At 42.5% G+C, this 21099-nt stretch overlaps 2 protein-coding genes across 9 annotated transcripts in view; one reads left to right on the forward strand and one right to left on the reverse strand.

Moving 5' to 3' along the window:
- The window catches only part of Ints13 (integrator complex subunit 13), a 40330-nt gene extending 26409 nt beyond the window's left edge, over nt 1-13921 (reverse strand). For 4 of the 6 annotated variants that reach the window (XM_013352817.2, XM_026787959.1, XM_026787961.1 and 1 more), the window contains exons 1-3: nt 13414-13921; nt 12383-12618; nt 10908-10982 (exon numbers count right to left, since the gene is read on the reverse strand). In XM_013352817.2, the coding sequence (XP_013208271.1) occupies nt 10908-10982; nt 12383-12607 (300 nt within the window). In that variant the 5' untranslated portion in view covers nt 12608-12618; nt 13414-13921. Of the gene's footprint in view, nt 1-10907; nt 10983-12382; nt 12619-13342 lie in introns of all 6 variants that reach the window. The other 2 variants (XM_026787958.1, XM_026787960.1) reach the window with 2 other exon arrangements.
- Nucleotides 13922-14107: 186 nt separating this feature from the next.
- Nucleotides 14108-21099, forward strand: part of Fgfr1op2 (FGFR1 oncogene partner 2) — a 24145-nt gene continuing 17153 nt past the window's right edge. The window contains exon 1 of one of the 3 annotated variants that reach the window (XM_005364602.3): nt 14108-14363. The gene's annotated coding sequence lies outside the window, so the exon portion shown is untranslated. Of the gene's footprint in view, nt 14364-14821; nt 14963-21099 lie in introns of those variants that run through there. The other 2 variants (XM_005364603.3, XM_026787962.1) reach the window with 2 other exon arrangements.

Consider the following 21099-nt stretch of genomic DNA (forward strand, 5'->3'; position numbering starts at 1 on the left):
TTATACTGAATATGTTTCTATTTCTGTTTACAATATTTGTACACCTATGTAGTTATTTTGTCAGATTGTATGCATGCATGCATGTGTTTCTACCTCTGTTTAAGACATTGTATGTATTGATACAATTTTAGGATATATTTATCACATTGCATTATATATTTCTACCTGTGATCAAGATACTTATGCATTGTTTACATTTTGAGGTCATTATCCTCATTCACTGCAGTTGTTTAAATTGTTTAATATTCTGATATGAAGTTGTGGTCTTTAAATTATACAGGAATTAGGTATTATAGGTTAATAGTCATTCATGCTTGTTATACTTATAGTCAGACTAGTTAGGTTCTTTACACAGATAGGTAATCTTCAACCACTCCAAAGACCTGTAAAACATGGCATTTAAATAACTTAGGGTTCTGTTGACATGGCAGCACTGATCTATTCCCGAGAGAACGCTGAGCACCAAAGACACTCCACTTGGAGTTTGTTTTCTTCTTGTCACAACTGGCCTTTGGGCAACGAACTGCCCATGCCTCAACCACTGACCAAGTGCACAATGTCCAGACTGGACAAGCAGGACACAAGAAAAAGACTGCCAAACCTTGCCAAGACAGGGTAAGATGGTTCTGAAAATTTTCCTGCCTCGGTCTGTCATTTACTCTAGGCCTTAGCCAAAGTTGGTTGCTCCAAAGTTGCAAATGAGACTTTAGGTGATTGCTCACTCAGGTAGCCAGTTGTCTCTGTCATATACTGCACATTTTGGAAGCTGCTTGATTGTACTTCCTGCCTACTCAAGTAATATTATCTCCCTTCTCAGGCCTTCGATGGGGTTTAAGATTAGTTGTAGTGACCTTCCTCTTATGATCTAGCCAAGCCATTTCCAATACAAGACTTAGACTCCTTAGGATAAAACATTTAGTATATGTTCCTTGCTTAATATTGTTTATGCTGGTTGTAATTCTAATTTTATACTTGAAATATGTTCCTAGTGTATATTATTTTGTATTGGGTTTATTTATTTAGACGAAAGGGGGAAGTGATGGGGAACCTCCTTCAATCAATGACCTTTAAGAGGCTGGACCAGGTTGGGGTGTGACTTTTTGGGTATTCAGAGAAAACCACTGGCCTTGGGCTCTTGTTCCCGTGCTCCACACACACCACCACTCCCCCCCCCCCCCGCCCTTCCGGCGCACCCCCCGCCCCAGGAGTTTTCCCCTTACAATAAAGAATAATCTTGAAATCTTTTAGAGTTATCTTGGGATTATTTGACTTGCATCTCCTCCCTCCCCATTTTTATATGTTCAACTTCAATGCTCTAGTCAGGACAATTAGAAAAGAAAAGGAAATGTATGTATTCATGGTGCGGGAGAATTGTCTGTATTCTGTCAATCATATTATAAACACTGACTGGCCAGGCAGGAAATATAGGCGGGTAAACCAGACAGGAAGTACAAATGATGTAATGAAAACAGGAGAATTCTGGGAAGGAGGAAGTTGATTCCTCCCACTCCTGCCTAGACCACCGAAGAAGCAGGATATGATCTGCCCCACTGAAAAAGGTACTGAGCCACATGGCTAACATAGATCAGAAAAATGGGTAAATCAAGATGTGATAGTTAGCCAGTGAGAGGCTAGAGCTAATGAGCCAATCAGCTTATAATTTATGGAGACCTATGTGTGATTTTCTTTGGGGCTAAACAGTTGTGGAGTACTGGGTGGGACAAAAGCCCCAACAACAAATAGGGCCCCCCATGTTACAGATTCAGAGTGAAGCACAAGAAGTAGAACTATTCCTACAGGAGACATAATGTTGAGTACAGGAAACCTCAAGGAATCCATTAGAAAGCCACTAGAATTAATGAACACCAGGCTGCAACTGTAGCTCAGTGGGAGAGCCCTTGTCTAGCATGCATGGGGCTACAGGTTCAATCCCAAGTACTGCCAATTAATTTAGTAATTCATCAAAGTTACAGGATATAATATCAATACACAAAAATTTAATTTTATTTCTATACACGTAGAATGAATAATCCAAAAGAAAATTAAGAAAAAATTTTACAATAACTCTTAAAAGAAAAAAATACTTAATAAATTTAACAAAATAAATAAAAAGCTTACATTCCAAACTACAAAAAACACTGATAAAGCAATTCAAGATCTAGAGACACAGAACAACTTCCTGTCCTCAAGGCCTGAAAGACCTTATACTGCTAAGATGCACATCACCCAAGCGTATCTATAGCTTCAGTGTGGCTCCTGTCAGTCTTGGCTGATTCTTTGTGTTTACAGAGCTGATTCAACAAGGGATCCAAATCAGCCAAACCATCTCAAAGAACAAAGTAGAAAGACAGACTGGAATTAACCGACTTAAAAACCGTGCAAAGCAGCAGTTATGGAGAGTGCACTAGCGCAAAGACAGCCCAGGGCACGTGTGCATCAGCCTTGCACGTGAAACCAGAGCGGCACCGAGAGATGCTTCAATGCCGCCTAGCCTGACGACCTGACTTCCATTCTCAGAACCCACACAAAAGCAGAAGAGGAACCAACTCCACCAAGCTCTTCTGACTTCCACTTGTACAAGTGGCACACAAAGAAACCCCACTTCCCTACATAAATGTAACAAAAAAATGTTAGACAAATTTAAAACACAGGCATAGGAGCTAAGTAGGAAACTTGCCAATGACCGTACACAATGGCCAGTAAGCACATGAAGAAATACATGCTCGATGTTACTCATTGCAGAAATAACAATTTCTACATGGAGTATCATTAAATGCACTAGGCATCTAGAATCCAAAGTCAGATAATAAACACTGACAAGCACTTAGAGAAAAGCAAACCCCCATTCGCTGCTGGAAGGGGTCAAAGTTGCAGCTATTACTGTCAGACAGCTTGGCGGTTCTTCAAAGTGTCAAATACAGGTTACCAAGTCACCAAACAACTCCACTCTTAAATATGTATCAAAAAACAAACCAGGAAGGGGTCATAATTTTCACACAAAAAAAACATATATACAGGTGTTCCCAGCATTATTCAAAACAGCCCCAAATGTCCAATGCCTGAGAAACAAAACGAGGCGCACACACACCCAATACAAAAGTCTGAAAAAAATAATGAAGGGAGTTGGAGAGAAGGCTCAGTTTTCTTGCTATCTAATGACGCAAGCTCGAGGACCTGAGTTCAGTGCAGAACCAGGTAAAGATGGAAGGAGAGAAAGGCCCACAAGGCTGTCCTGATCTCCACATGGGTATACAGACACACATCATGCACACACACAATAAATAAACAACACCATGGATGAACCTTAAACATGGTGTAAATGCAAAGTCAAAGAAGCCAGTCACAAAACCACATACTACAGAGTCCATTAGCATGAAAAGACCTGAACAGAGAAACTGACAGAAAGACGAGTGATTGTCTGGAAATAGGGGATTAAAAAGTATTAATAACAATGCATATGGGGATGATTTTGAGGTAGGGGACTGCTTTAAAATTGACTGTGGTAATCACTACACATAGCTGCGAATGTATTGAAATTTTAGCACTAGTACATTTTTTTTTTTGGTTTTTTGAGACAGGGTTTCTCACTAGTACATTTTATAATTTTATACTTTAAATAGACAAATTTCATGGTATATAAATTATTCTCAATACAGCTTTTTAAAAAAGTTGTCTGTGTGCCATGTGCCTGTGGTCTTAGCTACTGACGAGAGTGAGGAAGGAGGACTGTTTGACCGAGAGCTCAAGCAGCATATTAACCATAAAACATATAATCTCACACACTTCCCGACACTACAGCTTCTGAGGAATGAACAAATAAGGATGTTCAAAGGTTTCACGTAATATTGTATTATCACAAAATTTCATAAATTTATTTGGTATTGCCGGGCGGTGGTGGCGCACGCCTTTAATCCCAGCACTCGGGAGGCAGAGGCAGGCGGATCTCTGTGAGTTCGAGACCAGCCTGGTCTACAGAGCTAGTTCCAGGACAGGCTCCAAAACCACAGAGAAACCCTGTCTCGAAAAAGAAAAAAAAAAAAAATTTATTTGGTATTCTGAGTATCATGAACTCTAATATTATAGCAGAATATCTCAAAACACTCAAAGTAATTATAAAACATTAATATAAGATATAATAAGCAATAATATCCTACCAATAATATTTAATATTAAATTATTTTCACAAGAAAATATCTTAACATTCCAGCTGTGGTAGCCCATGCATTTAATTCCAGCACCTGAAAGGCAGGCGACACAGATGGATCTTGATGAATTCAAGGCCAGCGTGGTCTACATAAACAGCTATAAGCCAGCCAGGGCCACACAGTTAAATCTTACCTCAGAAAGAAAGAAAAAAACAAAAACAAAAGACAAGTAAGTGACACATTTTCACTCAACTAAACACAGAGCAGGAAGAGGAGGAGACAGGAGGCTGTCCTGCAGCCATTTCAGAAGCGTCAAACAGTTCAGGGCTTTAGTGGTTTTGGACTTGAAGATTGTTAAGAACTGATTACCAGGCTAGAACACCACACAATGTACATGTGCTAAACATCACTTTCACTGCATTTGTGCATGTTATTTCTATGTCACAGGAGAAACCTTCACAGGATCCAAGCGGCCAGAGAGACCTAGCTTTAGCATCAAAAATAAGGAAGGAGGGTTACTCAATGGCCCATTGAGAAAGGAGCTTTCTGTCAAGCCTGACAATTTGAGTTTGATCCCCAAGAGGACCCAGAGTAGAAGGAAAAGGAGAACTGGTTTGTAAGGTAATTTTACATAATGACAATATATTGTACATACTTCTTTTTTAATATTTATTTATTTATTATGTATACAATATTCTGTCTGTGGGGCTGGAGAGATGGCTCAGTGGTTAAGAGCATTGTCTGCTCTTCCAAAGGTCCTGAGTTCAATTCCCAGCAACCACATGGTGGCTCACAACCATCTGTAATGGGGTCTGGTGCCCTCTTCTGGCCTGCAGGCATACACACAGATGGAATATTGTATACATAATAAAAAATATTTAAAAAAAATTCTGTCTGTGTGTATAAAAATTCTGCCTGAAGGCCAGAAGAGGGCGCCAGACCTCCTTACAGATGGTTGTGAGCCACCATGTGGTTGCTGGGAATTAAACTCAGGACCTTTGGAAGAGCAGGCAATGCTCTTAACCACTGAGCCATCTCTCCAGCCCCCTTGTACACACTTCTTAAAGCTAAGATTGTTTGTTTGTTTGTTTAGAGAAGATCTCGGGTATCCCAAGCTAGGTTCAAACTCTATGCAGACTTCAGAACCTGCTGCCTTCAACTCCAGCACTGAGACTGTATTCACCATCACACCCGGCTTCATGCTGTGCTGCAGATCTGAATGCAGGGCTTCACGCCTACTACTTAAGTATTCTACCAACTTAGCTACATCCCTAGCCCAAGAAAGAATTTTAAAAGTTTTCAGTCTCAAAAAATGTTAAATTTGCCAGGCAAGAGTGGCGCACGCTTTTAATCCCAGCACTCAGGAGGCAGAGGCAGGAGGATCTCTGTGAGTTTGAGGCCAGCCTGGTCTACAAGAGCTAGTTCCAGGACAGGCTCCAAAGCTACAGAGAAAACCTGTCTCAATCCCCCACCCCAAAAAGAAATGTTAAATTTTTGCAGAGACAAATATTATTTACCTGATTTGAATATTACACAGTGCATACATGTATTAAAATATCACTTTGTATTCCATAAATACATGTTTTATTTATATACTGAAAATAATAGTGTATTTTTATAAATGTTGATTTGTAGTGTCAGTGCACACAATGAACTTGGTACTGGGTAGTGCTAATGTGAAGCTGTTTAGAAAGACACTGGTTTGGCGCTCCTCAATTGCTTCAAACAGGTTTCAGCACCACTAATTAAGAAAGGAAATGAAAAGTGGGCAGTATCTCAACAAACAACTTGTACTTGCTATGGCTTGAGCCGAAATAGCCCCACAGGCTCACATGCCTCAACACTTGCACCTCAGCTGTGAAACCTTTGGGTCTAGGTACCACAGAGCAAACGTAAGCCACTGAATGAAGGGCTTTGAGGGGCACTGCCCGGCCCTGCTGTTCTCCCACTTGGCCTCCTGATATGCCAACCTCACAGCCCCACACAGATGGCTCCAAACAGGGCTGCCACCACCACTGCGCCTCCTCTGCCATGATGGGACTGCACACGTCTGAAACTGTAAACCCAAAGACAGCCTTCCTCCCTAAGCTGCTTCTGACGGGTATTCTGTCACAGCCTGACAGGAAAGTGATGAAGAAGCTTAGGAAGCATGTAAACTGCATATGTACAGAGAGAAAAAGTTCTTTAATTAGATGTGCAGTGTTTATTTTAAAAAAGTAACCAAAGAAGGAAAAATATGATTCATAAACCAACATATACCCCGGTAATTTAGGAAAAGTTTAACAAGCCCTGGTTGATAAGAGGGGAAAGCAGCAGAAAGACATCGTGGAGTCAGAAATGAACTGCGATTATGTTCAGCCTTTTATTAACTATGTGACCCTTGTCAACTTCTTCTGGCCCTTTTCCTCACCTAACCTGAAAATAAACAGTAATAATGGAACCTATTTCACAACAGTGGCATTCTCAAACTTTATTTAACAGACAAAAGTAAGATCTAAACTCCTGTAGATCTGTTTTGTACAAACCATGTATACAGGCTAGAACTGTGTGCCATAATGGAAAGACCACCACCCCTGGTGGCTGGGGGTCTCAGGCCCTGTGCCCGCCTGAGAAGGGAATTAGAGCAAAGGACATCTAAAGTCCCTCCAGCCCAAATATTTGCAGCCAGCTGACTTCACTCCCTATCCTTGAGGATTTTCGACAACTGGTTGTGATAAGGGTAACCAAAGCACAACGTTCTGTATATATGTCACACAGAAACGTCTTCAACATCAGTGGCTGGCTAGAGCTGCCCTCAGAGTGGCGTTTCTTCCTGGTACACACTCAACTTCAGAGCACTGAGGGAGGTATTACTGGACACTTAATTGGGTATACTGGGTTTGGTTTTTTTGAGACCGCATCTGCCGTAGCCTAGGATATCCTCAACCTACTGCGGAGTCTAGATTGATCTTAAACTCCTCATCCTCCCTGCCTATTCCTCCTGAAGGCTGGGATTACAGGACTTGCCTTCATGCAACTTCTTTTACATCACCTACTATTGGCTATGCCCCGGGGTGCAGAAAAGGAGGATCCACACAATGTGTGCTCGTTTTTATTCACACACAACTAGAAAGGCTCAGTGAGGTTTTTTTCATGGTACTTCCTGAAAGACAGTGACTATTAAGAATATTCTGGAGGTAAAAGTATAAAGCTACACTAATAAAAACGCTATTTCTTCAGTACCTCAAAATGACAAGTCAGACATGCTTACAGTTTTGATGGAGGAAGGTCATTGGTAATAAACAAACTGCCTTGGCCCATTTTAATAGGCCATCCCTTAGGTAGGTGGAGTAGGCAGAACAGAATGCTGGGAGGAAGAGGAAGTGAGCTCAGAGGCCATGCTCCCCTCTCCCGGGCAGACGCACACGATGAAGCAAGCCGCCAGGTTAGACATGCTGAATCTTTCCCGGTAAGACCAGTGCTACACAGTTTATTAGAGATGGGTTGATCAGGATATCAGAATTAGCCAGTAAGGGCTAGAGCTAATGGGCCAAGCAGTGTTTAAAAGAATACAGTGTCCGTGTAATTATTTTAGGGCATAAACTATCAGGCGGCCGGGGTGCTGGGGACGCAGCCCTGCTGCTCATATTACAACACAGTTTAAATGACTGATCACAAATATTTAAGACCAAAAACTGTGATGAACAGTTTTTTTTTTTTGTTTTTTTTTTTGGTTTTTCGAGACAGGGTTTCTCTGTGGCTTTGGAGCCTGTCCTGGAACTAGCTCTGTAGATCAGGCTGGTCTCGAACTCACAGAGATCCGCCTGCCTCTGCCTCCCGAGTGCTGGGATTAAAGGCATGCGCCACCACCGCCCGGCGATAAACAGTTTTTTAAAGCATTTTATTAAAACTCACCTTGGAAGGGATTATTTCCATTGAAGGACATCCATTAACAGAAAAAAATTAAATAAATTAATTCAAATATTCCTATGTCACCAGTGAAGAATTTGGTAGACTGACACCTTCTATCCAAACTAAGCAATAGCAATAAACAAACGCTACCAGATACTCCATGTTCTTAAATAATAAATGGTAAACTTAATAAATTTAGCCTGAATTTATCTGTGCTCCCTCCACTAAGACCACAATAAAGTAATTTTTGAAAACATAAATCTATCAGCCCTGATGGGATAGGCATTTATACTAGCTAACGAAGGTGAGGCATAAATTCAAAGTCTCAAAAGTTTACAAAGGGGATCCAGTTCATGGTACAGTGCTTGTCTAGCATGCAGGAAGCCATAGGTGCAATCCCCAAGAACACTCCTACCACAATAAAAAAAAAAAGCACAAAATCCACAGATAAAAAGGAGACAATATAGACAAGTAAGAGCAGTCTGAGAAGAGTCAACGAGAATTATAACAGTGAAAAAATGGCAATGACATAACAGGACTGAACAAGCTGACATCTAGGCACCTACAGGAGAAAAAAGACAAGAGGATGACACACCCCACAGAATCTGAGAAACATTTCAGAATAGGAGGGTACAGTGGAATAACCCTTTGTACACTGTAGATTTGTCTCTGTGATTGGCTTAATAAACAAGATGAATGACCAATAGCTGAGCAGAATAAGGCTGGGCGGGAGAACCAAACTGAGAATGCTGGGAAGGAGAAGGACAGAGTCTGTAGTCACCATCCAGATACAGAGAGAACAGAGATAAATATGCCATGCTAATAAAGGTACCATGTGGCAGAGTGTAAATAAGGAACATGGGTTAACTTAAAAGGTAAGAGCTAATGAGTGATAAGCCTGAGCTATTGGCCAAGCATAGATAGTTAACATAAGCCTCAGTGTGTTTATTTGAGAACTGCTGCGAGACAGGAAAACTCCACCCATAGGAGGTCCCGAGCAGCATACAAACCAAGGTTGAGGGAGGTGCTAAAAAATGAACAAATAGCCTGACGTCAGCACACAGCAACTGACTCAGACCCTAACCCACTGACCAATTACCTTCCCCAGACCACCATGCACACAGAGTCACATTCGCATAGCACCATGCACACATACTGCAGAGCACAGGGCAAAGTCCTGGAGCTTTAAGGAAAGCTGCACTGTCCCCTATTTGTCCTATCTCAAACAGGAACTCTATCTGCCAGTGGCTTCCTAAGCATCTAAACATGGCAAAGGCTACAAAAGACCTATAATTTAAATTTTAAACCACCACATAAAACTAGAACTATCCTTGGATAACAATTAGTACTAGATTTAAAGTAGCAAGATTAAATAGAATCTCAGAGCCCTCCTGAGAGTGGCAGACCCTGACGACGAAGTTCACAGCACACAGGTAAAATAGTAGAGGACCTTCTCTGGGGAACTTGCAGGGTCCCAAAGAGAAGACCTGTTGACTGTGACATTTTGAGGTTCCTTAAGAAAACCTGGCTTATACCACAGGGCAGCCCAGTGAGGAATACCTACCTACACTGACTCCCTGGTCAGACTTTGCTGACAAACAACACTGTGCAGCCAAAGGTCAGCAGGCACTAAGTACAGTCTCATCATGGAAAAAACTCTGGGAACATAAAGATCAAAACTGACCTTCAAATAAACCATAATAACCTCCAGTTCTAAAATACATATGCAACCATAGAAGAAGACTGACAAAAAGGACATAGAGCACAAGGACGAGCTCTTAGAGATTAGAATATCGTCAAATATAACTACAAATAAGAGTGAGAAGGCGCGAGCAGTCAGATAACACAAGTGCTCAGTAAGAAAAACGACTTCAACCCAGAAGTCCAACACCCATCAATAGATATCCTACAAAGATACAGAGCACAGACCCAACAACAGTATCAAACATACAACTCCAGAGTTTTCTCTGAACTAAGAATGTAAGGTCCAACCTAACAAATGGGAAAAGACCCGCTAGGGCTCACGGATACTTTCAGGATATAAATGAGGAAAGAAGACTCCTAAAGCCTTCGGAGTTTATGTAGAACGGCACTGGCGTCTTCAGCAGCATCAAGGGAAACCTGAGCAGAGTGGAGTGAGAGCCTCACAGCTCTGAGAAAGCGTCTCTTCTTATCGAACACAGCGATAACAAGAGCCACATCACACTCCACCAGACAAGCAATCACAGAGGAAACAATGCAATGTGAAAAGCACAAGCTCATGGAGTCACGCAGCCAGTGCAAACTGGGCCGCAGCAAACTGCTCAACTATCCGATGCACTGGTGGTCAGAAAAAGGCTGAGAAGCTTGAGGGATTTGAACAATGACAGGTATACAGGAAGAAAAAGGAAATTATAGATTCCACAAATAAATAGTCAATAATAAATAAAAAATATTTGGCAAACATATTAATCAATATAAATAAACAATATTCCACAAATAAACAATATTTGGCAAAGCAGTGAACAACGCTTTTATGGATAATACAAAAGCAGAATTCTAAACAAAAATTCTGATAAAACAATTAGAAAGAACAAGGGAAAGGCATGGGGAGAGGATCTTAGTAAATCATCACTAACAATCAGAATAACGTTTAAATTAAGAACTAACTAAATAAGATATGTTAGGTAGAAATTATATTTAACATGTAAATAAAAACCAGAAGCTAGCGCTGAGATTTGCTTGGGGTGGGTATGACTGGAATGAAAAGAGCTGTTTCTTTTCATATAACTTGGTATTTTAAAACTCTGCAAAGATTCAGGAATTTAAAAAAAAATTAATCATTCTTAGGAAGTTTTATACATTTAGACAATTTTCAAAATCTAAGCATACCTCCTGTAAGTTTTGGTCTTCTTGAGTCCAAGAATTTAAAACATGAGCTCCTGAGTCACTCACAATGAAATTCACCTAACGGATACAAAAAAACAATTAGTACTCAACTCTAGCCTCACAGGATCGCCACCAACTGTAAAATAACGCACTGTCTGATTCATGGTTCTGTGAATGTGAATGCCTAGGACATGCAGCTGCCATCCAGGCACCCAGTACGTGGGAACGCGGTAATAGATAAACACTTCTGTCACAACGTGGGGAACGTCTGGAGTGGAAATGTGGCAAAGCAGTGCAGAAAGAACACAAGCAAATAAACGAACAGGAAAATTTCAGAGAACAATAAACGCTATGAGAAACAACTCGGTTTCTCAAAGTCAGGTGGGAAAAGACAGGATTCTCTAGAGAGACAGCCACTGAGAGGCCTTCAAATTGACTACTCAACCAGTCCCAGAACAAGCCAGGGAGAGATAATCCCAAGTATGCAAACAGCAGATGCAAAGGCCTTTAAATTTAAATGCACTCCCAAAAAGGCAAAATCCAAAACAAGCAGAGAGCTGGAGGTAAGCCTAAAGAAACACTTAGGCAGAGCACCAAAAGCCGTCCAAGGCACTGACGGCCAAATGACGGAAGTGAACTCCTCAGTAAAAGGTGAATTGAAAAGCACTGTAAGGATGAAAATACAGCACAGTGGTACAGTGCCTGCCTAGCATGCACTGGGAGCAGGGATCCTAGCACAAGACAAGCCCAGTGAGGGAAGATGAGGATGCAAATAATACGAAACACTTGACATCTACTAGCATTACTTGACAGCTTATCTTGAAATATTTAAAATACTGAAACCTAAAGGTAGCTTTAATATTTGGAATTTTCTGTCAAATGTCAATGTCTCTTCTCATTGATTAAAACAATAAAAACAACAACACAACAAAACTTTTAGCTTTCTGGAACTGGGAAGGTGGCGCACGTCTTTATTCTCAGCACTTGAGAGCTGAAGGTAGACCTGAGTCTGAGGCCAACCTGGTCTGCAAAGAGTTTTAGGACACCCAGGGATACAAAACAATAACCTCTCAACATTCCTCCCACTTGAGATACCAGTTGTTCTCAAGGTTTAGTGCCTGTTCCACATGTTACACACTTAGTTTAAGTGCCTGTTCCATACATGTAGCGCACGTATGTGTTATACACTTTGCTCATGGCCTAGCACACACACTACTCCCCTCACAGGACTGTTAGGCCAGTGAGTACAACGTATAAGTGTAAGTAGAAAGCACTGTGGAACCCACCTAGAACTTGGAAGCGCTCAGCATCCATGAGCCATCATTACTGCTGGCCATAGTTAAATACCCAAACAATATTAATCATAAGGAGCAGTTCTGCATACATTTTAAACAATAGTTAGAAATCTACAGCAAAGTCACATAACTATTTACACAGTTAAATACACCCCAAGTCACAAGTTTGTTCATAACACTCACCAGCTTTTTGAAAGGAAATATGTCATACATGATTCTACAATATTCCATGGACGATTCTACTGAGCACGTCCACAAGGATTTGGAGATGGGAGCCAAAGGGATGATCCCTTGGGTCCTATTCTTCACCAGCATATCAAACTCTACATGCTGCCTGCACGACTCTGCCATGTACGGGCAGTGATCCACAACAAACACTGTTTTATGAGATTCGGAAAAAATCTTCATTTTGTCTTAATCTGTAAAAGGATAAACATAGTAGTCAAATGTTGGTACATAGCATTTATCACTTAGGTGTATTTCCCTCAAGATTTGGCGGGGTGCCTAAGTTCCAAGAGTTTTGTTCAACAAAGGGCAAGGTTGTGGTGCCAGTTCAAGAGCTGAGCTACATCACATAATGCTGTCAATTTACCTAACAAAGTGAGTCCCTAATTCTCTTTTCTCTTACAAAGTACTTAAAATAGAAGAAAACGTCTGTAGATACTATTTGTATTGGACTCATATTCCCTATATATCACAGATCAATTCTTCAAAGGCATGTATGCTGATCCGTGCTAGGGGCAGAGGGAAAGTCCACAGGAGAATACTGACAGCAAAAGTACAAGACATTGGGTCTTTCCGTGCAGTCCAAACCCTCATCCTCCCCAGGCAACTTGCAATAAATACACCGTAGGAATTCACCATGTCTCCCAAAACAAGCAGATGCTGAGGACGAACCACTTCTAAAACTTTATAAAGAAAATACAGACAGAATACGTGGTGTGCAGTCCCCTGGTTCGCTCATAAAAATCTTACACACAACAGACAAAAAAAAAAAATCCACACTCTAAAAGCACATGGGAAGCAGAAACAAGAGTGTGCAAGGGGACGAACCATCTTAACGGTCCCGCTACTCCCTCTGCCGCTCTGGACCGCCCGGAGCGCCCCACCACGCACAAGTGCCTCTCGGCAACCTGCACACACCTGGCTGCGGGTGGGGGGGCGGTGTGCAAGGCGAGCGGACGGGGAAGCCCGCGGCAGCGAGGTTCGCTTACTTTCGTGCCTGGTCCTGCAGCGAACGAACGGAGGCCGAGGGAGAAGGCTGAGGAGGGTGGGTGGGGAGTCGGTGCACAGCCGTGGAGTCGGGTACCACCGGCGGAGGACTGCCCCGCTCATCTCCCAACACACCGGCTTCCTAAACGCAGGAGCGCGCGCCTGCGCGTGCGCGCACGAGAGCGCACTCGGGCCCGCGCGTGCGCACGGCGCCCTCGCACAGCCCCGCCATCTTCCCTTCCCCTCCGAGGAGAGCCCCGAACCGGAAGAGGGCGGAGCTAGTGAAAAGAACGGGGAGGAAGGAAAAAAATGCCTTCAACGATTGTCCCCAATCAACCGTTGGGAAGAACGGCCAGGACGACCTGAGAGAATCCCCCAAAGCAAGCACTGGCCGCAGAGGCCCGGCCTAAACCGGCCCAAACCGGCCTCGGCTCTGCAGAGGCGAAGCCCAGCCCCGCCGCCTCCCCTTCTCCGCCTTCCACCGGCCTCGGAAACCACGCGAGAGTTCGCGAGCAGCAGAGCAAAAGCGTGAGAGCAGACGAGGTGGGCGGGGCTAAGAGGGCGGGCTCGGGCCCGCCCCCGCCTCATCTGCCAATCAGCGGCGAGCCCCTCATCCAGGGGGTGGGAGTTCTCTCGCGGGCGTCCACGGAAGTCTCGCGAGGCTTGGCTCTCCGCGGCTGCCGGGAACGGAGGTTCTGGACCGGCCGGGGATGGGTCCGATGCGCTCGGGCTGCCGGTACGAGCGGCCGCCGTCTGGGCAGCGCCGTGCTTCTGGTCGCTGAGCAGGCGCAGCGAGGGTGGGAGGCCGCCCCTGGACGCCGGGATCTCGCGGGTCCCTGTCGCCGACGGCTAAGAGGGACTGGAGCCGAGTGAGTGGAATAAGACGTGGGCGAGCCCCCGAGCCGGGCTCCCTCTCTCCGTGCTTCCGCCGAGCTCCTGTCCGGGAACCGAGGTACGGAAGATCCGGGAAAACCCCGAGCCCTCACTCGCCTCAGGGCACCCCTTCCGGGTTTGTTTTCTTCCTGCCCGGGCCTCCCGGGAGCTCCGTGGGCGGTGGCGGGAGGGACTTGTCACTGTTGAATGTACCTCCGGGCGCTGCACCTTGTTGGCGACTTGGACTTCGCCACCGTCCTGATTGATTTAATCCCGCAGTGCCTGTCCGAATTCTGTTCCGAGTTGAAGAACTGGTTTTCTCCAGAAAGATGTTCGTAAGCTCCAAGTGCGTGCGTTCCTCCATTTTTCAACAGCAGTGCGGTTCTCCGCTCTCGGGAGTGATGTGTGCGGACAGGAGGAGGCTCATGTGTATGTGTGATCTGCAGACCTTCCTTCTTTCTCCCGTTCTGTGATCCGCAGACCTTCCTTCTCCCGTTCTGAGGTTTTCTTTGAGAGACTGCTGTTTTTATGCTGCTACTTCTATGGTGAGCTACTGATTGACAAGAGGTGTCTGCTCCGAAAGAGCGGGGACTCTTCTGTCTGCTTTTCTTTTGTATCCCGACCGTGATCGACAGTGCCATGCTCCTTTCCAGACCACGGACCTCAGAATTATCTAAGGTTCTGTATCTCACTCACACCGAGCCAGGTTATGTCTTCTTTCCCTGCGATCATTACAGTTCCCTTTCTTCCACCACCCCAAACGGGTGTCCCTGTGAAATGCATTATGTCCCCTGAAACTTTCTCAAGTTCTAATTTAAGCATATTGATTCATCGGGGCCTTTTACCGCACCGTCTCAAATCGTATTTTACTTCTTAGTGTCACCTTGTTGCTGCCCCTACTTCTTTACCAGGCACGCATGCCAAGCTGTTGGGTGTGAGCGCAGACCTCTGCCGCTGTTCGCCCGGTATAGTCCTGTTGGGATGCTTGCTTTTCCTGCTGTCTCACCGTCTATCAAAACCCAAAACTTCCTTGGGTGACATTGATAATACAGTGAGCTCCCAGAGCTCTTGACATAATTCTGCAGTATTTATTAGGATGTATTATATGTTCAATTATTTGTCTCTCCTGCCAGCTTGAACTTGAGTCTGGAATCATGTCTTACTCATCTTTAAAACAAAAGCTAGCTCAGTGTTGGCACATAGCAAGCATTATTTATGCATATATATATATATACATATTTATAATGCAGTCATTCTAAAGAATCTGCTACAAAAATTCTTGGTCCCTTAAAAATCAGAGCATTAGAACCCGAAGGGCCTTTTTTATTTTCGGGTAACTGCCCTTTACCTGTTTTGAATATGAGCAGCCCTGTATTCTAACATGTATGAAATTGTACTTTTGCTATTAGTTGATGGAGGTTTTATATAATAGCATATGCATGTGCATGCACACACACCTCATGCATCAAATGGTTTTGTTTTATGCTAGTATCTTCATATCTGACAAGTCGAATTTTATATGACACAAATGTTTTTGACAGCGCTCAGCATATATGCATTCATGTAGAGATCCACTGACTGCCCGAATGTTAGAAATAACTGGTTTAGGTTAGGTTAGTTCTTTGAACACACACAGCCTAGCCACACAGTTCTAGGTTGGTTTTGATTCACCGGTGCTCTTTCTCCCAAACTGTGGCCTTTCAGCTTTAGGAGTATCAGATGTCCTTTTTTTTTTTTTTTTAATGTATACAATATTCTGTCTGTGTGCATGTCTGCAGAAGAGGGCACCAGACCTCATTACAGATGGTTGTGAGCCACCATGTGGTTGCTGGGAATTGAACTCAGGACCTTTGGAAGAGCAGGCAATGCTCTTAACCTCTGAGCCATCTCTCCAGCCCCTCGGATGTTCTTCATAGACCTTCAAGTACATTCATATTCATGGGGTAAAAAGAATTTCTTGAGGTTTTTCTTAACTAAAAGCTAAAAGTAAACAGCTGGCAATTGCTGTTGTGGGTAGGTGGTGGTTTCTCTTTAATCAGCAGCAGAATGTTCTCAACCATCTGTCAGAATCTGACTGCAAATGTCTTAGTGGCAGAGTGGGTGAAAATGGGACTAAAGCAGGAAGCAAAAGTAAAGAAAACTTCTTAAAAGTCTGCCCCTGAAGTCTGAGCCTACATGTATAAAATAATTTAGATATGTTATGACTAGTTAAGACAAGCACTGAAAGCCGGGCGGTGGTGGCGCACGCCTTTAATCCCAGCACTCGGGAGGCAGAGGCAGGCGGATCTCTGTGAGTTCGAGACCAGCCTGGTCTACAAGAGCTAGTTCCAGGACAGGCTCCAAAACCACAGAGAAACCCTGTCTCGAAAAACCAAAAAAAAAAAAAGACAAGCACTGAAAAAAATAGGCAGATACATTTGAGAAGATTCCTTTAAATTGGAGTCTGTTTTTTAAAATTTATAGCAGAATGTGGAGAACAGTATCTCTCCCACATTACTTACAGGCCAAAAAGGGAGAGGAAGCATCTTTTAGGAAGGGTGGCAAAGCAAACTCATATTATAAAATATTTTAAGCTCTTTTGAGGTTTTGCAAATAGGAAATGAGTACACAGGCTTTCAGAGGCTGCACCACTGTTTTCTAAAATGTTAATAAGATTAGGCGCTGAGTTATCTGTTTACAATTCTTTCTGTGCAGATAGGTTTAGACTTCTGAGATGTAAAAATGTAGTTCACTTTGTTAGTCTTTGTGCAGCCTAGAGAACATTTTTAAAGTCCCAACATAGTCATTTCTTAATATTAATGTATACTTAAAACAATGGCTAGATTTTTGTAGTTACATAAAATTTTCAAATTTTTTTGTTTTTTAAATTGTTCTTCATGTACATCTCCCTTGGTTGACTTGAAATGAAAAAGATTAAATCTTTTAGAAGTTCCACTTTGTGGAGTCAGGGGATTTATTCTTTCCACCTCTGGATGCTGAGATAGTTCTAGGGCCCTCAGGTCCAGTGTGGCGTGGAGTTCCAGTCCTGGCCCCACCAGGCTCTAACTCAGCTCCTGTGTTTGGAACCCTTGAGTCCATTTTCTCAGTGGAGAAAAAGGAGTGGCACCCGTCTCTCGTCTAAACGGCAAAATAAGGTGGCATTTTTAGGTCCAGAGATCTACCATTTTGAGTTAATTAAAATTAGTGGGCCTGCCACAAACTGACAACCTGAGTTTGATCCCTGAGCCCATATGGTGGGAGGAGGGAGCCTACTCCAAGTTGTAAGTATTACCTAGCAGTTTGTGTAGGATTGTGGTGCAGGCCATCACCATTTTATTTAAATTTCTTTAGTGATAGTAAACATCTTCCATGTGCTTTTTCCCCCACCATATGCATATCTTTTAGGGTAAGTATTTAAAGTCTTTTGGCCATTTTTAAAATTAGACTTTGACAGCTTTTTTTTTTCTTTTCTGGTTGAGTGCTCCATCAGATGTATAACTTGGAAATGCTTCCTCGAGGTCAGACTGTCTTAGCTTCTGATAGTCAGTTACTCATCTGGATGAAGCCTGGTTCACCAGCGGTTTTCATGGTTTGATGTTTGTTTCATGCTGTTGGTACTGACTATCTCCACATTACAGAGATTTTCTTTGCTTCCTTTTCCCCTTATAATATTACTGTTTTTCATTTTATATTAAAATTTGTGCTCCGTTTTGAGTAAAGCATTCTATAAACCAAGTAAGAATTGTATTGAGATTACTCTCTGGCACATAGGTGTCTGGTTCTTCCAGTGCCATTTGTTGAAAATGTTTCTCTTTTTTTTTTTAAAAAAAAAAAGTGGATATGTATGTATGTGTGTGCACACATGTGTAGGTGCTCTTGACGATCAGAAGAGGGCTTCAGATTGAAGCTCGAGTTAGTGACACTTGGGAGTGGCCTGACCGAGTGTCTGACCTGTCATCCTCGAAGCTGAGGGCCTGTACCGTAACCACTGAGCCATCTTCCTAGCACCTGGTTTCTCTGACTTGTCTTTACACTTTGCTGTTCTGTCTTTTGACTCTGTGTAGCTCATGCTGGCCTTGAACTCACTGTAGTAATTCATGCTAGCCCCAAACTTTCAGTGATTCCTCTGCCTCAACCTTCGCAGTGATTGAGTTACAGAAGTGTCCGCACCACACCCAACTCCCTTTGCGCATTTTCAAAAATGGATTGGTTGCCCTCCTGTGGGCCTGTTTCTGCATCTCTGTTCTGTCTCCCTGTATCAGAGCCATCGTTTCTATGCTGTCTGTAAAGTGAGTCTTAAATCATACACTTGTATCTCTGCACGATGGTTTCAGTGATTCTAGTTTCCTTGCTTTCTATAGAAATTATAGACTCAGCTTGTCAGCTTCCAGCTGTATTGACTGATAGCTGAAAACGTTTTGTCTCCGTTATACTGAGTCATTAAATCCTTGAGCACAGTGTTTTCTCCGCATAATTAGACCCTACTTTGTTTTTGGTTAGCATTTTGTAGTTGCCAGCGTATAGATCCTGTATACTTTGATTGTGCTCAAGAATGTCACTTATCTATTATATTTGTTATAATGTATATGCAATCATAAATGTAACTATTTTAAATGTTTCTAGAAATATTCTTAGACACTTGTTTCTTATGAGGTTTTTGTCATTGTGGGTTTTGAGGAATTAATCCATTTAATATACATTACCTAATTTTTGTATATTTAATTGTTTTCAAATTGTCATTGCTAGTTTATGGAAGAACAGTTGGTTCTTGTATCCTACGAACATGCTAAAATCATAGATTATAGGAATTTTATGTTTTACATTTTAGTCTTTGAAAATCTCATAGAATGTATTTTTATTATTTTCATCCTCCAACTTCTCCCAGATCTTCCCCACCTCCCTACCTACCCATTTGTGTTCTCTCTGTGTATCTCACTTGACTCCTGTCTCCTTTTAAACATTGAGAGAAATTGTTTTTATTCTTTAAGATTTTTTAGTATAGCAGCATGGATTACAAATCAGAACAGTTTTCTTGTATGTATCCCAGTTGATGGTTCCCCTTACCCTTATTTGCTGTGGGACAATGCTCTTGTACACTGTAAAGATTTGTCACTCGTATTGCTTTAATAAAACACTGTTTGACCTACTTAGCCAGGCAGAAAGTATAGGCAGGGCGATCAGAACAGGAGAATTCTGGGAAGAGGAAGGCAAAGATGCAGTCACCAGCCAGATGCAGAGGAAGCAAGATGAAAATGCCTCACTGAGAAAAGGTACCAAGCCACTTGGCCAAACATAGACAAGAATTATGGGTTAATTTAAGTTGTAAGAGCTAGTTAATAATAAGCCTGAGCTAATAGGACAATTAATTGGAACATCCTTACTTGTTATAATTTTAGTGGGGAAAGTATTTAGTCTTTGTACTGTATTCATGAGAAATATTATTCTGTGATTTCTTTTGTTTTTCTCATTCCTTTTGTATGGTTTTGGTATCAGTAATGTTAAGATCTTTTAAATGCCGAATTGCTTTTGGAATCTAAAAGTGTTTGTTTTTCTTTTCTTTCCTTTTATTGTTTGTTTGTTTGAGGTAGGATCTCTCTTTGTAGAGCAGGCTGACCTGATGCTCATAGAGATCTCTCTGCCTCTGCTTCTGGAGTGCTGAGATTAAAGATATGTGCCACCATGCTCCACATATAAGTGTTCCAGTTTCCTTAAAGAGATTGGATAGTACTATTTGTTTTGTGAGCTAGGGCCTATATTGACCTGCCTGACCCTTGAACAAGGCATTGATTTTATACTTTTGATGTTTTGTTTTTCAATCAATTTTTAGGTTTGTTTTATGTGTATGGACTTTTTGCCTGCGCGTATCTATGTGCTGTACATGTGTGCCCATGGAGTTGGTAAGAGGGTGTCGGATCCCCTGTAACTGGAGTTAGTAATGGTCATGAACCACCCATGGGTGCTCCTTCTACAGGAGCAGCAGTGCTGTTGACTCTGAGCCATGTCTCCAGCCCTTGGTATATTTTAGGACTTGTCACTGAAGCTCTCTGGATGTGGAGCCTTTTTTGCAGGATATTTTTAAACTCCAGTTTCTTTACTATTTAAACTTGTTAGAAAATAGCTGTAGGAATTTGGTTATGTAACTACAGTGGCTATAATAGTTATAGGTCTGTTACTAGTTACCATTTCTTCTTGTATGACTTTATGTCATTTGTGGGTTTTGAGGAATTAATCTTGTCTTAGTTAGGGTTTTCAATGCTGTGAAGACACACCATGACCACAGCAACTCTTATAAAAGGAAAACATTTGATTGACGTGGCTTACAATTTCAGAGGTCCAGTCCATTATCATCTTGAAGGGGAGCATGGCACATGCAGGCAGACTTGGTGCTGGACCTGGAGTCCTACATCTTGTCTCAGAGGCAACAGGAAGTTAACTAGCTGTCACACTGAGAGAAGCTCAAATCCTACCTCCACAATGACACACTTCCTCCAACAAGACCACACCTCCTAATAGTGCCACTCCATTTGGGGACCATTTTCTTTCAAACCACCCAAATATGTTTAATCTAAATATCTAATTCATGTATATGAGATATATTATTCTGTTCACTTGCGTTTAGAGTGAAGTATGGCTCTGTAGTGATTTCTCTTATTCTTTAGGTGAGTTGGAATGGAGACAGACTGTAGAAATAGGAGCGGCGTCCCGGCACCCGGCCGCCCACATGGCTAGCTCTACCCGAATTAATTACACGGACACTGTGTTCATTTAATCACCGCTTGGCCCTTTAGCTCTAGCCCTTACTGGCTAATTCTGATATCCCGATCAACCCATCTCTA

This window comes from Microtus ochrogaster (assembly GCF_000317375.1).
Source record: "Microtus ochrogaster isolate Prairie Vole_2 chromosome 14 unlocalized genomic scaffold, MicOch1.0 chr14_random_2, whole genome shotgun sequence".
NCBI lineage: Eukaryota > Metazoa > Chordata > Mammalia > Rodentia > Cricetidae > Microtus > Microtus ochrogaster.